This window comes from Myotis myotis, unplaced genomic scaffold (assembly GCF_014108235.1).
Source record: "Myotis myotis isolate mMyoMyo1 unplaced genomic scaffold, mMyoMyo1.p scaffold_m19_p_4, whole genome shotgun sequence".
Classification (NCBI taxonomy): Eukaryota; Metazoa; Chordata; class Mammalia; order Chiroptera; family Vespertilionidae; genus Myotis; species Myotis myotis.
In genome coordinates, this window is record NW_023416346.1 from 5,435,342 (window position 1) to 5,456,167 (window position 20,826).

Here is a 20,826-nt window from a genome sequence, read left to right on the forward strand (position 1 = left end):
CTGTGGACTGGAGGGTCCCGGGTTGGATTCCGGTCAAGGGCATGTACCTGGGTTGCGGGCACATCCCCAAGTAGGGGGTGTGCAGGAGGCAGCTGATCGATATTTCTCTCTCATTGATGTTTCTAACTCTCTATCCCTCTCCCTTCCTCTCTGTAAAAAATCAATAAAATATATATTTTTAAAAAAACTGAAGTTCAATGTTAGACTAAGGATCCCCCCCGTACTTCGAACTTGGAAACTGAGAACTAAGGGCCAAAACACTGGGCTCCGGAGCCAGGACTCCTTCCCAACAGCTAGAGACCCCCGCGGACTCCGAGGCGGGGCGGGGCCGGCAGTGCGTGCGCCCCGGCGGCTGGGCCGGGCCCGCCCCCAGGGGCTGGCGCCGGCGTAAGACGCTGATTGGTTGTGTGCCGGCATCGGCCTCCCGCGATAGGCGGCGCCAGGGCTGCTCGCCGGGCTTTGATTGGCTCGCGGGGCGCAGAGCGGACATAGCCCGTGGCGGGTCGTCGGGGAGACTGAGAGGGAAGGGGAGTCGGGCTGTTAGGCCTCGCGGGCTGACTGGGCTGAGGGCGGCCGGGCCGTTCCGTGAGGCGGGGACCGGGCGCGCGGGCTGCACGCCAAGCTCCGGGGGGCGCCTGAGCGAGCGGGCCGGCCGGGAGGAGCGGCCGGGAGTCCCCCAGCCGGGACCATGGGCTGCTGCTTCTCCAAGAGGCGGAATTCGGAGAAAGAGGCTCAGCCCCAGGGCGAGGAGGAGCCGCCGAAGCAGTACAGCTGGGACCAGCGCGAGAAGGTAACCCGGGTCCCGCGGCCGCTGCTCGCTGGACCCCCCGCCCCCGCCCCCAGCCGCCCCGCCAGGGTCCCTTGTGGCCCGGGAGGGCGGAGGGGAGCGACCGAACAGCTGGCGGTCTCCCTCCCTCCTCCTCCCCCTCCCCCTCCCTCCCTCCGGTATCTGAAGTCGGGATGGATGACTTTTGAGGGATCGAAGAAGCGGGCGGGACTCCGGGGGACCGGGCGGCGCTGAGGGGGCTGAGCCGTTGACCCGGTAGATGCCCAAGTTCACTCCCTGGGGGCTCGCCCGCCGCTCCACACCCGCACGGTCCCGGGATGGAGTCCTGGGGAGGAAGGAGAGCCGGCCGTGCCCCGAGGCTCCAATCTGCTCGTTTCTCCGGGCAGCGCCGAGCGAGTGGGGTTGGGTCGGGTCCTCGAGTTACACGCGGGACTGATTCTCATCTCGCTCGCGGCTCGTGTGCTTCCTGGGGCCGTTGTGTCTTTTGTCCGCCGCGGGCCGGTAAGTCGCTCCGGTACCTATTGGCCTGTTTCACTGCTGACTTGGCTCACACCCGCGGGCTGTTCCACGGGCGGCTTCCCGCCCCGTTCAGTGACCCGAAAGGAGTCATGAAAATCGGATCAGTCGTGGAATGTGTGTCCAGACTGTGTAACTAGCATGAAGCAGGCAGAATTTACGAATTGCTTGAAATGCTTGAAAACGCTCTAATGTTTATTTTCACATAGAGCCAGAACGTTTTTACAAACTTGGAAAATGTCCACTCTTGCACAAAACACACTTAGTCATCAATTTCATAAGGCTTCCTCTTTCTACATAGTTCTCCATTTGTGTTTAGTAAAAGACTATAGATGTATCCAATTTTTTTTCTTCCAAACAAAATGAGAGATTTTTTAAAAATGGGTGTCATGAAGTTAACTTCTTCTCCCTGGTTAACGTAACATATCTTTATCCGCAAATGCTTCATAGGAAATTTCTTGTTAATGTTTTGATTTTGCAGACCTGCCTGTGTGATTTCCAATCCCCAGAAGAATGTATTCATGTGAACTCGGTTCTCCAAGTGCCAGATTTAAGAAAGTGGATGCTCAGCCCCATATTTCTGCTCCTGTCTTTCAGATTGTTCCTGGGTTTCATGGTGTATTTATACTCTCTTATCCTTAATTATAGCAGCATTTTATAATATAGGAATGGAAAGTAATGTGCTTCCTGTCGTACAAGAAGATTATACCTATGGTTTAAAATTATTGGTGGGCATTTTTAAAGACTCATTTGCTCAGCCTTAGTATTTCTAACAATGCTGTTTTAGCTTCAGCTGTCTACCATAGAGAAGGCTGTGTATTTGTTTTTATTTTAGCTTTTTGTTTTGACATCATAGACCAAAACTAAGCTAAAGTGCTTTTGTTTTTTTATTTAGAGTCATCTTGGTTGCCCTTTGAGTCATTACGTCATAACAAATTGTTTTACAGTTAAACTTCATTAACATGATGTTCAGGTTACTTGGAATCTCACTTTTTAGTTAATCTTGCTCCTTTCAGATAAATGGGTGTGTCCTATGGTGTGTTTTTTTTCTTTTGCTCTTTGACTAAGTAAACTCATTGAAAATAGAAGAGGGGATGCCAGCATCTAAGCTTTCCCCCCCAAAATGAGCATACAATAAACTTTCAGTTTACAGGGAACGTTCTTTGGGACCACTACTAGGTTCTTTAGTTGTAGAGATCTAAGAGATGTTACTTGGTATGTAAAATAAGCTCATGGTTTTGGGTATGTTTATAGTAAAAGTTAAAATTTTGATCAACTCAACTAATCAAACTTTCTCTAAATGTGCATTAGATTCTGAAACACAGCCCCATTTTAAAATCTTTTGGACTATTAGAGAAAGAGAATTACTAGCTTACATTTCAAGATACTGGAGACACCACCATTTTTTCATCATTTATGATAGCCTGCTACATTTTATATGATTTAAAGATTTTTTTTTCTAGTTTCTTACCTCTCATTTGGGCTAGTGTGCAAATGTTCTGTATTAGTCTAATGATGCTATTACTGAGGTTAACATGGTTTTTCTTGCTCTCAGAAGATTTTAACTGTACCTTAAAAGCAATAGAATGCAAATACAGCCCATAGAACATAAATGAGATGTTGCATGAATATTAACAGAATCGTTTGTATAATGTGATCATGGAGTATAGCATATGCAGTTTTAAAATTATATCAGACAATTACTATTCAGCTGGCAAGACTTTAGGTGTAAAAACAAAATGTGAGGCCTGAAAAGTTTCCTCACAACTTGGAAAAAGCAAGTTTAAATTTTTCCTTACGTTGTGTAATCAGAGTATCTTTATTGAGAGGCACCCTCTGGGTTTTGGGTTTTGAGTTGTGTAATTGGGCCAGTCTTAGGGGACTGGAGCTAGGAGAAATGGTCTCAATTAGAAAGAATGTTTGTGGACTAAGTGTTGTCATGGTGACTGATACTGTAATCAAGAGTGTAAGAAGTTCATTTTCTATTGCTGCTGACTTCGGGGGGAAAAAATTGTACAGTTACTACATTGACATAGTGAGAAATATTTTTGGAGTGTAAGATCTGTGTTTAAATCATTTGGAAAGAAATGCTTTTATCCTTGTTATCCATATGCTGCCTCCCATAGCAATGCAAAGTATTCAATATGTATATGTACTCAAATACCAGAGAAAAATCAAAATTAGAAGAATTACCCCTGCCCTTGAAGAGCTGACTAGCTTTTTTGAGTTGAATATTTTAGTACAACCAGAGGGAAGAGGAGTGGAGTGGTACAGAAAAGTAGTCTTCATGGCATAAGTATGAAATTTGTGATTTTGAGTATGGACAGCACATCTTGTATCCATTACATCTGTCTCATATTCTATATTCTATAGGAACTAGAGGCCTGGTGCACGAAATTAGTGCACGGGGGGGGGGGGGCGTTGTCTATCATCCCGGCCTGTGTCTTCTCGCAGTCCAGGAGTCCTCGGGGGATGTCCGACTGACAGATTAGGCCCGCTCCCCGGCTCAGGGCTTCTGGCTGAGCTGTGCTCCCCCTGTGGGAGTGCACTGACCACCAGGACGCAGTTCCTGCATTGAGCGTCTGCCCCCTGGTGGTCAGTGTGCATCATAGCGACTGGTCATTCCGCTGTTTGGTCAATTTGTATATTGGCCTTTTATTATATAGGATAGGATAATGCTAAACAAAAGCCTTATACCAGAGATTCAAGTAACTGCATTTTTTAATTCAGTGTCTGTTATGGAATTTTGGATAAAGCAGCCAATTCGTGCATTTCCCGTTCCTTGGCTATAACATGGGACAGTGCTAAAGATTTCTCAACTATTTAATAAAGGCCTGTTCTTAGGAAGAGGAATTAGACAGTAATGGTTACCTCTGAGGATAGAAATAGACCAGATGTAGGGAAGGACAGAATTGGTCTTAACATAAAGTAGTTCATAATTCCGAGTTGTTTGTCAGTGGAAGTGTGGCTTTTTGAGTAACTGATCTCAATGTTAGTGAAACATTCAGATCAGAAAGAAGTGTCTGCATTGAGTAGGGGGCTAGATGCTGTTTTTAGCCTTTTAAGTACATAAGGTGTTCTGGTTATCCATTGCTGTGTACCAAACCACTCGAAACATAATGGCTTAGAATAATGGCAAGTATTTATTTTTTCACAACTCTGCAATTTGTGTAGGGCTTATTAGGGTTGGCTCTGCTCTCTGTGGCATCAGCTGGGGCAGCTTGACTAGGGGGCTGGAGGATCTGCTTTCAATATGGCTTAATCACAGAGCTGGCTAGCAAGTTGATGCTGGCTTTTAGCTAGGAGCTTAGCCTGGGGCCAGGGGCCTCATCAGGTACCCCAGGCTTCCGCACAGCATGATGGCAGGGCTTCAGGGGCAAGTGTCCTCAAGAGAAACTGGTAGAAGCTGCATGGCTTTTTCTACCTAGCCCAGCGGTTCTCAACCTGTGGGTCGCGACCCCTTTGGTGGTCGAACAATCATTTCACAGGGGGCGCCTAAGACCATCCTGCATATCAGATATTTACATTATAATTCATAACAGTAGCAACATGACAGTTATGAAGTAGCAACAAAAATAATTTTATGGTTGGGTCACAGCATGAGGAACTGTATTTAAAGGGCCAGAAGGTTGAGAATCACTGACCTAGCCTCTTAAGTGAAGCTATACCTACCACAAATGTCCACCCACATCCAAGGGAAGAAGACCTCTTGATGGGAGGAGTGTCAGAGAATTTGTTAACATACTTTTTAAATCCTTTACATAAAGTTGTGTTTTTTTAAAGGAAATAAATAGTTCTTTGTTTATTCATTTTAAATAGCTTTACTGAGAGATATATAAGTCATATACCACACATTTCACTCATTTAAAGTGTACAGTTCATTATTTTAATAAGTTCACAGGGTTATGTTAGCATCACTATGATCTAATTTTAGAATATTTTTATCCCTCACAAAAGAAACCCATACCCACTCCCCTTCTCTTCAGCCTCTGTAAACCACACTTTTACTTTCTATCTCTGTAGCTTTGCCTGCTTTGAACATTTATAAATGGAATAATACAATATGTGGTATTTTGATACTGGCTTCTTTCAATTAGCATGTTTTTGAGATCATCATACTGTAGCATGTATCAGTACTTTATTCCTTTTTATTGCTCAGTAACATTCTATAGAATAGATATTTTATGCATTTATCCATTGATCAGTTGATAGGCATGCAGGTTGTTTCTACCTTTTTATTTTATTTTGTTGTTGTTAATCCTCACCCAAGGATGTTTTTTCCATTGATTTTCAGAAAGAGTAGAAGGGAAGGAGGGAAGAGAGGAAGAGAGAAACATCAATGTGAGAGAGACACATCAATAGGTTGCTTCCCCAACATGCCTCATCCGGGGTTGGGTATGGAATCTGAAGTTCAGGTACGTGCCCTTGATTGAAAATCAAGCCAATGGCCCTTCGCTGCACAGGACAACGCTCAATCAACTGAGCCACTCCGGTTGGGCCAAACTGTTTTTCAAAGTGTCTGTATGATTTTACATTTCCACCAGCAGCATTACAATTTCTTCACTCATAAAATTTTGATAAAGGGGGAAAGCACAGGGAGTAGAAAGTGTGTGGAACTGGGTTTTAATTTGTATTCTGCACTCCACTTCACCTCACTGATAAAATAATTTAGCTTTTCTAGTCCCCATTTTCCTAAGATTCCTTTCAGTTCTCTAATTCTTTGAGCATCTCATGAGGGGAGGTAAGCATTGCTAGAAGCATTCAGGCAAATCTGGGTGAACAAAGGGAATGTGATAAGATATAAAATTAAATTAAGGTTAGATTAGTTGATAGTGGAGAATCCTTTCCAATTCTAAAATTTTATAATTCTATTTTGTGTTTATGTATTTAGTAACATGTGAGCTAATCCTATATAATAAAGAACTAATATGCTAATTAGACCAAACAGCAGAATGACTGTCCGGACGACCTTCCGGACGAAGGCGCGGCTGCGAGGGCCAAGCCCCTTGCACGAATTTCGTGCATTGGACCTCTAGTGTAAATATAATACTTCATCTTCTCTCATCATCAGTGTATAAAGGTCAAGGTACTGGTATTTATTATTTCTGTAATTACGTGGCACTGATATTTGCATTTGTGTCAAATAACCTTTCAGTTACATAGCTATGTTACCCTGAAACTGACTTACTGTTTAAATTTTAAGTAATTTGTTTATTTTAATTAAAGCATAATTTACATACCTTAAAGTTATCCTTTTAAGTGTACAGTTCTTTGAGTTTTGACAAATGAATAGTCAGTAACTAGCACCTCAATCAAGATACAGAACAGTTCCATCCTCCTCCTAAATATCCTCATGCTCCTTTGTAGTCAACCCTGCCTCCAGGCTCTGATTAGTTTGCTTTTGTCTTTTTGAGAATATCATATAAATGGAATCATAGAATATACTAGATGCCAGATGCACAAAATTCATGCAAGGGGCTTGGCCCCCGCTGTTGCTGAGGCTGCCTCTGCCTCGGCCCCCGCCACTACGGCTTCGTCCAGAAGGTTGTCTGGAAGGACTTCTGGTCTAATTAGCGTATTATGCTTTTATTATTATAGATAACCTTTAAGTCTGGCTTCTTTCACTTAGCATGATACGTTCCTTTTTATAGATGAGTAGTATTTCACTGTATGGATGGTACCATGTTTGTTTATCCATTCACCAGTTGAAGGACATTTGGGTTGTTTCCAATTTTAGTACCTATAAATAAAGCTACCATAAATCTTTGCATACAGGTTTTTGAGTGAACATAAGTTTTCATTTCACTTGGGTGAATACCTAGAAGTGGGATTGCTGAGTCATATGGAAACTGTATATTAAACTTTTATAAGAAACTGCCAAACTAGTTTCCGAAGTGGCTGTGCCATTTTGCATTCCCATCAGCAATGTATGAGAGATCCAGTTGCTCTTCCTCATTTGAACTTGTTATGTTCAGTTTTTAAAAAAACTTTTAGCCATTCTAATAGGAATCTAGTTTAATTTGCCTTTGTGGTTTAATTTGCATTTCCCAATAACTAGTGATTTTGAGCATTTTTCCATGTACTCATTTGCCATCCATATATTTCCTTTGGTGAAGTGTTTATAAAAATCTTTACCATTTTTACTGGGTTATATATCCTAGATACAAGTCCCTTGTCATATAAAAATTTGCAAAAATTTTCCCAATTAGTGATTTGTCTTCTCTTTTTATTTTATTTTTTTAAATATATTTTATTAATTTTTTACAGAGAGAAAGGGAGAGAGATAGAGAGTTAGGAACATCGATGAGAGAGAAACATCAATCAGCTGCCTCCTGCACATCTCCTACTGGGGATGTGCCCGCAACCCAGGTACATGCCCTTGACCGGAATCGAACCTGGGACCTTTCAGTCCGCAGGCCGACGCTCTATCCACTGAGCCAAACCGGTTTCGGCGATTTGTCTTCTCTTAACAGTGTCTTGTGGAGAACATAAGTTTTCAATTTGATAGAAGTCCAATTATAAATTTTTTCCTTTTTGGATTGTGTTTTTGGTTTCACATCTAGGAAATCTTTACCTAAGGTTACAAAAATTTTTTCACCTGTTTTCTGCTAGAAGTTTTACAGTTTTTGGTTTTATATGTAGGACTTATGATCCATCCTGAGTTAATTGTTATATATGGTGCAAAGTATGGGAAATACTTTTTATTTTTTACATATAGATTTCCAGTTGTTCCAGCACCAATTGTTTAAAAGACTATCCTTTCTTTATTGAATTGCCTTTGTCAATAGATATGTAAGTCTATTTTTGAACTCTTTATTCTGTGCCGTTGATTTACATACCTAGTTAATATTGGTTTCTGTTTGAATATGGTTGTGTACTTAAGAGCCAGGCTGCCTAGGTCTGAGACTGAGTTCAAGCATTTACCCCATGACCTTGGGCAAGTTATTTAGCCTCTGGAGGCCTCAATTTTCTCATCTATAAAACAGAGATAATTATAGTACACAACCCTCATAGGGATTTTTATGTGGATTGAGTGAATAATTATAAAGCACTTAGAATGGTGGCTGGAACCTATATAGCGTTTCTTATACTCCTGGGTCTTATTTTGAACTTCTATCATGACTGGATTTCCATTGAAATTAACATATTCCATTATTTCATCTCAGATCATCATTATGGAAGTTTAACTGTGAGATGAATTTCAATGAAAATTTTATATCACTACTCAGTAAAAGATTAAGATGTTCACTTTTGTCTTCTGTTAGGGAAATAATGTTTAACTTAGTTTAGTAGCTGTATCAGGTGAATTCCAACTCCTGAAACATTTCTCTGATTTTGAAAGTATATCCATTACCTTTTACAGATCATAGTAAGAAATACAGCCTAAACTAACCTACTTCATAAGTGGTTCTTGTGAAAAAGGTAGTTTAAAACATGGCCTTTCCATGTTTGTGATTTTAGGCACTTTACTTGCAACATTATTATGGTACTAAGCTTACGATTGTTTATAACTTTTATTTTAAAGAACTTTGAGTAATTGTTCAAAAAGTACAGCAACATAAGTCCTAGATTTCTTCTTTATAGACCATATCGAGAGTCCAGATAATTTTTTACTATAGAATTCTTTAGCTATAGGATTAATTTCTCTCCATGAACAAGAACTGAAGTGTCCAGAGAAAATTCTTAGAAAAATAGTAAATTACATTGAACTCCTCAGCATTGGCAGCTGTTATGGACTGAATGTTTCTGCCCCCCACCCTCCAAATTCATATGTAGAAACCCTAACTCCCAGTGTGACTGCATTTGGAGATGAGGAAGTAATTAAGGTTAAATGAGGTCCTAAGCGTGGGGTCCTGATCTGATAGGATTAGTGTCCTTCTAAGAAGAGACATTAGAGAACTTGCCCTGTACCCACCAAGGAAAAGCCATGTGAGGATATAGGAGGAAGGCAGTCATCTTCAAGCCAGGAAGAAATTTCTTACCAGAAACCAACCCTGATGGTACCTTGATCTCTTGGACTTTCCAGCCCCCAAAAATGTGAGAAATAAATTTCTGTTATCTGAGTTGCCCAGTCTGTGTTATTTTGCCATGGCAGCCACACTTAGTTGGCTTGGGATGCTAAAACAAAATACCATAGATTGGGTGGCTTAAACAATAGAAAATTTTCTCACAGTTCTAGAGGTTGGGAAGTCCAAGATCAAGATGCCAGTAGATCAAGTGTCTGGTGTCAAAGATTAAATACATCCTCATGCTACAGACCAGTGTTCCTTCTAATGCATTATGTAAAACAAGTACCACATTTATTGTGCAATATTGAGTAAATAACTTTAAGATAGTTTGCTAATGATTACTGTGATTAAATGATTGGATTTTTAGTACTGTATCTATGAGAGCCTGTTTCTGGTGCATGAATAGTTCTGCATAAAATTTATAGACCCACAAAGAGGTAAAACAGTGCAAGTAGATTCAAAAGTAATTTGGAAAAATGCCCTTTTAGTGACTATATGTTGATAGGCCAGTTAAACTTTAAAAAGGGAATCTGACTGATTCCAGGCATACTATTTATAAAATTATGTGAGCTTTCGATTAGAGTATCTAACGATAGAAATGGTGGCATTTGAAAAATTACATTGTCGGAATAGCTCAATGAATGTTTGACTTAGACTTGTACCTTCGGGTTCTTCCATTTTCTGGAGTATATTGCAGAAATCAATCAGGGTTTAGAAACTAAGACCCATTCATTAATTTATGGAAGGATAGAGAAATATATTTCTATGTGGGTGTACTTCCAATTTCAGAAATGTTTTAAGAAGCAGAAGTTTTAAAAGTAAAGCATCAGAAAAAGAAAACGGGTCAGGCTGGGCTGGTGTGGCTCAGTGTTTGAAGTCAACCCATGGTAAGGGCACATGCCCGGGTTTTGGGCTCAATCCCCAGTAGGGGGCGTGCAGGAGGCAGCCGATCAGTTATTCTCTCTCATCATTGATGTTTCTATCCCTCTATCCCTCTCCCTTCCTCTCTCTGAAATCAATAAAAAAAATTAAAGAAAAAGGTCAGAGCTGAAATATTCCTTAATATCATCCAGTATTCTGTGTGTGTATGTATGAGAATTTCTTCAGTTGTTTCAAAAAAGTGTTTTTACAGTTGGTATGTTGAAACAGGATCCAAATACTGTCCACACATTGGTTGATATGTCCTTGAGTCTTCCTTTATCTATAACAGTTTCCTCCTGTTTTTCCCACATGCCTTTTGAAAAAAAAAATATTCTATTCATTTTCTAACTATGCTACAGTCAGTGAGAGTAGGAAGTATTATTTCAGCACTAAGAATTATGCCTGGCACCCATAGACAATATTTATTAAATAATGTTAATAATACTCAAGGTCTGTGTTTTGTACCCACAGGTTGATCCAAAAGACTACATGTTCAGTGGACTGAAGAATGAAACAGTGGGTCGCTTACCTGGGAAGGTGGCAGGACAACAGTTTCTCATTCAAGACTGTGAGAGCTGTAACATCTATATTTTTGATCACTCTGCTACAATTACTATTGATGACTGTACCAACTGCATCATTTTTCTGGGACCTGTGAAAGGCAGTGTGTTTTTCCGCAATTGCAGAGATTGCAAGTGCGCACTGGCCTGCCAACAGTTTCGTGTGCGGGACTGTAGAAAGCTGGAAGTCTTTTTGTGCTGTGCCACTCAACCCATTATTGAGTCTTCCACAAATATCAAGTTTGGCTGTTTTCAATGGTACTACCCTGAATTAGCTTTCCAGTTCAAAGATGCAGGGCTAAGTATCTTCAATAATAACTGGAGTAATATCCATGACTTTACACCTGTGTCTGGAGAAGTCAACTGGAGCCTTCTTCCAGAAAATGCTGTTATTCACAACTATGTTCCTCTGCCTACTACCAATGAGCTCCAAGCTGTCCGCATTTCCACAGAAGCCAATAGAAGTATCGTGCCTGTAACCCACGGTCAGAGACAGAAGAACAGTGATGAGTCATGCCTAGTGGTATTATTTGCTGGTGATTATACTATCGCAAATGCCATGAAACTAATTGATGAGGTAAGGAGAGAGAGGAGAGAGATGAACATACACCTGGTTAGAAACACACCACTTTGCAGAGAACTTTCATTCTTTTCAACTTGGCTATGAGAAATACAGATAATCCTTAAGTTATAGTCTTTTCCCCCCTACAGATTTATCTGTAAGCTGAATGTTTAGGTTTCAAAATACTTTCCCAAAGAAAATTTTTAAAAATATAATCCCATTCAGTAAGCATTTATTAAGCACGTATTACATGCGAGTTACTCTGTTACTATATTTCATTGATTATAGGATGCCCATTTGTTTTTGTACATTTTTGTTATCTGAAATGGATCTTACAATTGATGGCAACTTAGAGCTGTTGAAATCTAGTATATGCTGGGGTTGGAGATACATTGACAAAATTCTCTGCCCTCAAAGAACTTCCATTCTTTATAATAAATGAATTCCACGGAAGTTCACAAAGTGTAGTACTGCATAGTAAAGCTTGACCTTTTATAATTATTTAGTGGGGAAATTTACTTCGAGTTTTAATTGGTCAGGAAGTGGGAAAGACATTTAGGAATACAACTTTCAGAGCCTGTTGTGACCATGAGAGCAACCTTTACATTACTTTCCTTTTTGTCCTTTGCTCTATTGCCATGAAGGAGAGATTGGTGCAGAAGAATGAGGTGGGAGCTAGGATAGCAGAGGTCATGGGCTCATGAACAGGGGCTTTTGGTGAGTTTGTGAATAGAGAAAGGTTCTTTGGGTAGCAGCTTCCACTTGAAATATAACTAGGGCTGTAGGGACTCCAGAAGCAGCAGTTCCTGTGTTGATAGGTGCTCCTGTAGGGAGGCAGCGGCAGTATTTCTGCTTATCCATTCATCAGACATTCTTCACGAGGAGTCTGTTTGAATTTAAAAAGTCAAACTTCCATGGAATGGAGAAGTGAATGGAAATATCAGCAAGTCTCTTTTGATTAGACTTTTAAAGAGTTGTAACAGTTATGTCAAGAGGAACAATTTTAGGGAAAAAAACGCTAAAAATGACTACCTTTTGTAGATATACAGTCTACAATGTAGAAAACTCATGTCTGAAATGTACAAAGTATATCAGATCTAGTTTTCAAAACAACAGAAGCCAGAGTATAATTTTAAGACTTTGATATTTTTTTTTTTATTATACCAATCTGATGAAAGCATGCTATGAATCTGGTAAGATCTAGAAAAAGTGTTTCTAGCCTTTGAGTTATCTAATAAGATGTTAATCCAACATCTGAGAGGAAAATCTTTTCATTATAATGTATAGCAGTTTTTTAAAATCTACAAATAGTTTTCAAAAGGTGTAATTATTCAGGTTAAATTCCTTTTTGGTAGGTAATGAGGAGTGGACATAAAGAATATATAGTACTAGAGGCCCAGTGCACGAATTTGTGCACGAGTGGGGTCCCAAGGTGGTGGAGGAGCCGGGATGTGATAGCCCTCCGAGCGGGCGGTGGGATGCCCTTGCCAGCCCAGGATCCGGATCTGTCCCGCTGACATTTGCACCAGTTGTCGGGAGCCACCTGGCGGCCACTTTTATATTGTTTCTTCCTTGTGGAGTGTCTAGGGAGGGAAAGCAACTGTGGTGCCTGAGGCCGACTTCCAGGAGGCCAGTGGCACTGTTGGGACCGTGCCTGCAGCACTGGTCCATCAGTGCCTGGCCTGTTCTCCAGAGCTTGGACCTGCAGGACTACTGAGGGAGTGAGTGGCTGCCGCCAGGCTGGTGGGCCACCTGGACGGGTCAGTCAACTGAGTGGTGCTCCTGCTGTGGGAGTGCACTGACCACTAGGGGGCAGCTCCTGCATTGAGCGTCTGCCCCCTGGTGGTCAGTGTGCATCATAACGACCAGTTCCAATCGTTCCAGTTGTTTGGTCTTAACAGTAGCTTAGGCTTTTATATATATAGTATGTTTAAATAAAAAAGCCATCAAGCCTGGCCAGTGTGGCTCAGTGATTGAGTGTTGGCCCATGAACCAGGAGGTCACAGTTCGATTCCCAATCAGGGCACATGCCTGGGTTGTGGGCTCGATCCTCAGTGGGGAGCGTGCAGGAGGCAGCCGATCTGTTTCTCTCTCTCTCCATCCCTCCCCTTCCTCTCTCTAAAATCAATAAAAATATACATTTTTAAAAAGCCCTCAAAACAAACACTGTCTTCATGTGTCATCAAGTGTTCTTAACCTTTGTATCTGATGTGTAAAATGACAGTGTTGTGTGCCCTCAAAAGCAATATGACCAGTGAGGTTCTTTAGATATCCTTCTGGAATACAAAATAATTTAAAACAAACACATCTAATAATAATGATAATAGCTAACATGTATATAGTGTTTACTATATATCGGGCACTATTGTAAGTGGTTTAACTCACTTAATTCATAATAACCTATGAAATAGGTGTCATGGTTACTTTTTTTACAGATAAGGGAAATGAGCCAGAGAGAGGGTACGTAACTTGCAAAAGTCACTCACATGGTAAATGCAGAGCCATTACTTAAGTCCAGGTAATGTGACATTGTAGGTTGCATCTTAACCCTTAAGCCTGATGCTAGTATGCCATCTCAGTTGTAAAGAAAAGTTGATAAATGCCTGGTGGAGCAGGAATGTGACCAAAAGTACATGGAGTCAAGACAGATACTGTCATCCAGCCTAGAAAGAAAAACCCTGGGACTTTTTTGGCTAGTTGTCCTACCTAATTTTGAAACCACAAAATTAAGGAATAAAAAGAGAACAAAAAGAAGGAAATGCCAAGCACATGTGAAGAGGGTATCAAAACGTGCTGAAAACCAGTGACTTAAGAGAGAGATTGCATTTTTTTAAATTAGGCTCAAGTTCTTAGGAAAATATGTGTAGAGGCTCGTTAATTCTGAGATGGAAAAAATAAAGCGAGTCTTTTTTGTATTATAACACAAATATCTTAGAATAGTCTTAGACTGGAATTGCTAACTCTGGTTTTGTTAAACCCTAGGAGTATCACAGAATTTTGTTTCTGTTATTTCTACAAATTAAACATGTCATAATGTTTTTTTTTCTTTTATAGATAGGAAGTATAAAACTTGAGAGGGTCCAGAAAAGCTGGGTAAAGCAAAAAGCACCTTCCATAGGGAGTCAAGAGAAGTACTGGGCCTTGGTTATTTCACCTAAAAATCAGTTTCGCTGGCTGTTACTTAGATGACAGATATGCAAGGGATAAATTAGAATAAATCTAATTTGAATTGTTTAGAAGTGTTACATAATTCAAGTTGGGTAGTTACCACTATTTTCAAGTCTCTAAAAGTAGAATAATTTTCATGAAAAAGAGTCTCTTCAAATATTTACAGTGAAATCATGTTTCAGAGTTCATTATTTGTTTTTAGGTAAAGGTATTTTGAATTAGTCATCTTACTTTTGTCAGTTTATGTGTCTGACTATAAAATGAGAGGTAATGAGCAGTCTAGAAAATTAGAAACAGATGTAGGATTGTTTTAAGTAATATTGCAGTCATCACCTGGCAGTGATGTCTATGTAATTTTCTGCTGCTTTTTAATTTTTTCCTGAGTTAGCATTGAGGGCTGTGAAAAAATAATTTGAGTTTGAATCCAATTTGATGGAATGGGAATAATGTAGTCATAGGATGAAATACTATTAATCATTAAAACTGATTTTATAGAATAACTGGAAAATGTTCACAGTTATGTGGAAAAGTTGTAGATTATATAAGTATCTGATCTATTTTAAGTAGGTAAGTCTCAAAAGTTATAGATACTAAAACATTAACAGTTATGGTTATTCTTAGGAAGTGAATTAAGCAAAGGGTATTTTCATTTTTGTAGTTCTATGGACCTTGCAATGAACATGTATTATTTCTGTAATGGGGGAAAGTAAACTTGGGAGGGTAAAAGGTAGTATGCAAAGGAAGTATGCCAATATGGCAGTGACGTCTTTGAGTATGCATCTTGGTTGATGTTTGTTTTTTTTTTCAAATGTTCTTTATTGAGCATATATGTTACTTTCATATTAAAAACCCAGTACACTTTGCTAAAAACTGAAGTGGTTGAATGACTGCATTTTAAAAACTAATAATTATTTTAAAAATTAATATGCACTCATTGAAGAAAACTATAGAAATAAAGAAGAGTAGAAATATGTTTGAAAATCATAATATACTTACTGTACTTTGAATAGTCTCTTAAAGAATATTCTTTTTAAGAACAGTCTTTTTTATTTAGTCTGTAATCAGATTAATTGGTTTTTAAATATATATGTGTTTTTATTTTTTACAATATTATAGATATCCCACATTTTCCCCTGCTTTACCTCCCTCCACCCAGCCCCTATAACCCCCCTCCAGGCCTTCACCACACTATTATCTGTGTCCATGGACTTTGCATACAAGTATATAAGTTCTTTGGTTAACCTCTTCCCGCTCCCCCAGATATGTCAGTCTGTTCCATGCCTCCATGCCTCAGGACTTATTTTGTTGGTCAAATTATTTTGTTTATTAGATTCCACAAATAAGTGATATCATGTGATATTTGTCTTCTCTGACTGGCTTATTTCACTTGGCATAATAAATTTCAGGTCCATCCATACTGTTGCAAAGAGTAAGAGATCCTTCTTTTATACAGCTGCATAGTATTTGAGTAATTAGATTTAAAAAAATGTTTTTTATTGATTTCAGAGAGGAAAAGAGAGGGAGAGATAGAAACATCAATGATGAGAGAGATTCATTGATCGGCTGCCTCCTGCATGCCCACTACTAGGGATTGAGCCTGCAACCTGGGCATGTGCCTTGACCAGTAATTGAACCATGACCTCCTGGTTTATGGGCCAGTGCTCAACCACTGAGCAACACCAGCTGGGCTCAATCAATTGGGTTTTAATCATAACTCTGTTACTTAATAGTTGTGTGATCTTGGGCAGGTTTCTTAACCACTCTGTGCCTTAGTTTTCTTATCTGTAAAATGAGGATAATAATAGTACCTAAAGTGCATAAAATGCCTGGTACAGAGTAAGTACTCCATAAATATAATCTATCATTATTGTGCTATGCTCTATAAATTTGTATCATGTTTTTAAAAATTAACATTGTTATACAAGCTTTTCCCCATTTTATTTGTTATGTTTAATGAACTATGGTATTTTATCATGTCAATGCACCATAATTTACTTTACCGTTCTCCTTTCGTTATCACAAAACTAAGGTTTCCATCTATTCAAAAAAATTTTAATTATATTTAAAACCCTTTGCGGTCCAATTTCATTTTTGGAATTCAAACAGTCTGGTCCAAATTAATTGACGGGATTGAATGTTGAACCGGTTTGCAGTGTCGACCTCAGCCTCGACGTTGGACCGAAAAGGGTTAAAATTTTGAGGGATCATTCACATTTGTTTGATCCTTAATCTTAGCAGTAGGCATTGTGTATCAGTTCTTAAGCAGAACCACCCATCTGGAAGAAGGAATCTTGTATATGTGAAAACCTGTTTAGCAAACAACCCAAATTAGAGTTATAACTAAAACAAAACTCAGCATACTGTGTCATATTTTATACAGAAATGTACTAGGAAATATTGTTTTAATCTCAGAAGGTCATTTTAAAATCTAAGTGAAATTCTGTTTTCCACAGATGGTTCATTTAGGTTTTTTCCTGATTCGGACAAAGGAAGTATCCATGAAAGCTGAGGATGCTGAGAGGGTTTTTCGGGAAAGAGCACCTGAATTCCTTCAACTTCTGGACAAAGGTACCTTCTGGCTGATTGGTACACTTTTGTGTTTATCCTCTTGAGATGCTGATTTGGTTTACTCTGGCCTTTAGCTTTTCTCTTACATTGCCTTCTCTTTCTCACTTGTTTTGTGTGTTTTCCTACTACTATTCAGAAATGTCAAAATTTCACATCATTCAGAAAGACCTATATGATAATTAGAAATCAGACATTACATTTTTTCTATTCTATTGCCTTAGTTCTGAAAAATCACATTTATTATGTGTTTTATTATTTTTTATTATTTTATTATTGTATTATTATACTGTCCAGAATTACAAAGCACTTGATAAGGATTCTTTCTGTCTTCAGTGTGCTTTGACCATACATGAAAAGTAAGAAATATAAATAAAATGGTATAGTATTTTATGTAGTTGATATGATTGATTAATTTCCCATGCAAAAATAGGATTGTTTACCCCAGCGGGCAAATGCTACCAGTACATTTCAGATATTGAAAATATGTCTGCAAAAAGAGGATCTAGAGTTAGTGTGACCTTCTGAAGGGTTGCTGTCTGCCTATATGTATTGAAGATGTGCTGATTCTGGAGGACAGAGTACTGCTTTTCTTTGAGATGGGAACATTGTTTGCTTAAGGCCCTTAAGTATGATAATGGTATTGTGGTTATGTAGGCGATGCATGCTGATTTGTTATGATATCTGTTGTTTTCAAATGGCTCAGCAAAACAAAATCGAAGTGTGTGTGCTCATGCACGTGTAGCATATGATAAAGCAAATCAATATATAACCTTATTGTATGTGTGTCTGTTTGAAGACACCTTTAGTATGTATTATTGATTCATTAGCATTGAACTTAGAGCCAGCAGCACTATAACTCAGGCCTAAATGAAGCTTCCCTAACAGCTATTTTCTCTGTAAGATATATCACAGTCTTTCTAAACTTAGGAACATTATACAGCACTTCAGCACTACATTTGTGGGCCATTTAAAATAGCAAAATCACAACAAAAAGAACAAAATGTGGAAAATGTGGCACTAACTAGACTATGAAAAGGACACTTATTTACAGAATGAATGCTGAAACAAGAAGCAGAGCATCACTTTGTTCATTTTCACCTGGGACCATGCATGTCAGGCAACTTTTTTATGCCACTCTGTGAGTGTCCACAAATGACCATGAAGAAACTTTTATTGATTTTGGGGTCACAAATAAATTTTTCCAGGTAAGCAGATTCACAAATAAAGAATTCACAAATAATGAGGATCAACTGTATATGTATTTCATGTTAAAAATTTTCCTTTAAGCACTGCTTTAAGCATCCAGCAAATTTTGATCTGATCTATTTTCATTTAATTCAGGGTTTGGCAAAATATGGCCTCCTGTATGTTTCATAAATGAAGTTTTATTTGGAGCACAGCCACACTCATTATTGTATCTACTAGAGGCCAAGTGTTTGAAATTCGTGCACCCGGGGGGTGTCCCTCAGCCCAGCCTGCGCCCTCTCACAGTCCAGGAGCCCTCAGGGGATGTCTGACTGCCACGGAGGCAAGAGGCACTCCTGCCACCACTGCTGCGCTTGCCAGCTGTGACCCCAGCTTCTGGCTAAGCAGCGCTCCCCCTGTGGGAGCACACTGACCACCAGGGGGAAGCTCCTGCGTTTAGTGTCTGCCCCCTGGTGGTCAGTGCACATCATAGCAACCAGTTGTTCTGCCATTTGGTCAATTTGCATATTAGGGTTTTATTATATAGGATTGTTTTGTTGATTTCCTACCTAGTCCTTTATAGAAAAAGTATATTGGCCTCCCCAACCCCCCCCCCATGTAGTTCAGAATATTTTTTAGTTTCCCTTGAGACTTTTGACTTAATCCATGGATTATTTAGAATTATATTGTTTAATTTCTAAACATTTGGAGATTGTCCAGATGTGTTTCTGTAATAGATTTGTAGATTGTTATTATGGTCTGAAAATACACATTGTATAATTTCTATTTTCTTTACTTAAGGTTTGTTTTGTGGTACAGATTATAGTGTATCTTGGCAAATATTCCATATACATGTGAGGAGAATGTATAATCTGCTTTTGTTGGGCCTCTATAGAGGCCCACTAGGTCAATTTGGTTGATAGTGTTATTCAGGTCATCTATATCCTTACTGATTTTCTGCTTACTTGTTCTATGAATTAAAGAGAGAGGAGTGTCAAACTCTCCAACTATCATTGTGGATTTGTCCATTTCTCTTTTCAGATCCTATCAGGTTTTGCTGTGAAACTTTGTTGTTAGATTCATACACATTTAGGATTGTTATGTCTTCTTGGAGAGTCCTTTATGATTATGTAATGTCCCTTTTTGTCTCTGATAATCTTCCTTGTTCTGAAATATACTTTGCCTGACATATATAGCTACTCCAGCTTTTGTTTGGTTGTTAGTGTTTCATCATATACTAGAGGCCCGGTGCACGAATTTGTGCACCAGTGGGGTCCCTCGGCCTGGCCTGCAGGATCAGGCCGAAACCAGCTCTCCAACATCCCCCAAGGGGTCCTGGATTGCAAGAGGGCGCAGGCCAGGCCAAGGGACCCCACTGGTGCACGATTGGGGCCAGGGAGAGACATGGGAGGTTGGCCAGCTGGGGAGGGACCACAGAGGGCTCCAGGGCGTGTCTGGCCTGTCTCATTCAATCCTGATCAGCCAGACCCCAGCAGCAAGCTAACCTACCGGTTGGAGCATCTGCCCCCCCGGTGGTCAGGGCACGTCATAGCCAGTGGTTGAGCAGCCTTAGTATATCATAGCATATTACGCTTTGATTGGTTGAACAGATGACCAGACACTTAGCATATTAGACTTTTATTATATAGGATCTTTATCCCTTTTAACTTATCAAAGTCTATATACCTAAAGTGAATTTTTTGTAGACAGCATATAGTTGGTTCTTGCTTTTTAATCCTGTCTGACAGTCACTCTTTTAACTGGTATATTTAGACCATTCACATTGAAAAGGATTGATATAGTTGGATCGACATCTACCATCTTGCTAGCTGCTTTCTGTTCCATTTGTTCTTTCTTTTTACCACTTTTTGTTTAATTGGCCTTTTTTTATAACTCCATTTTATCTCTATTGACTTATTGTTTCTACCTTTTATATAATGGTTGCCTTAGGTTTTACAGCATATATATTTGAGTCCACCTTATAGTAATATTATACCACTTCACCTATAGTATACACTGAGTGGCCAGATTATTATGACCGCCCTATCAGTACTTCATTGGGCCACCTTTTGCCTTCAGTACTGTGGTGATTCTTCTTGGCATTGACTCCACGAGATGTTGACAGGTGATGCAATGACTCTGACACCATGCCTAATGAATAGCACTGTCCAGTTCTGTGAGATTTGATGGTTGTGGAACCAGCTGCCTAATGGCTCTTTTAACTTCGTCCCACAAATGCTCAATTGGATTGAGATCTGGTGATTGTGGGGGCCACCTAAGCAAGGTAAAGTCTCCCTCATGTTCTTGAAACCACTCCTGCACAATACGAGCACCGTGGCATGGCGCCTTGTCTTGTTGGAAGAAGCCGTCTCCATTGGGATACGCCACCAACATGATGGATGAACTTGATCAGCAACGATACTTAGGTATGTTGTGCTATTCAGACGTTTATAATGGTCTGGCCCTCTAGGAACTTCGGCGGGAAATTATAGCTAATTTGCCTACAAACGTCAGGTGGTCATAATAATCTGGCCACTCAGTGTATAAGGT

General features: G+C 39.7%; 1 protein-coding gene across 6 annotated transcripts in view; it reads left to right on the forward strand.

Moving 5' to 3' along the window:
• Nucleotides 1–500: 500 nt before the first annotated feature.
• The window catches only part of RP2 (RP2 activator of ARL3 GTPase), a 28,861-nt gene continuing 8,535 nt past the window's right edge, over nt 501–20,826 (forward strand). For 2 of the 6 annotated variants that reach the window (XR_004966961.1, XR_004966960.1), the window contains exons 1-4: nt 501–790; nt 1,785–1,919; nt 10,705–11,329; nt 16,977–17,091. Coding sequence is in view for 4 of the 6 variants with exons in the window: in XM_036305199.1 (XP_036161092.1) it covers nt 689–790; nt 1,785–1,919; nt 10,705–11,370; nt 16,977–17,091 (1,018 nt within the window). In the remaining 2 variants the exon portion in view is untranslated. Of the gene's footprint in view, nt 791–1,784; nt 1,920–4,859; nt 6,390–10,704; nt 11,371–16,976; nt 17,092–20,826 lie in introns of those variants that run through there. The other 4 variants (XM_036305199.1, XM_036305197.1, XM_036305198.1 and 1 more) reach the window with 4 other exon arrangements.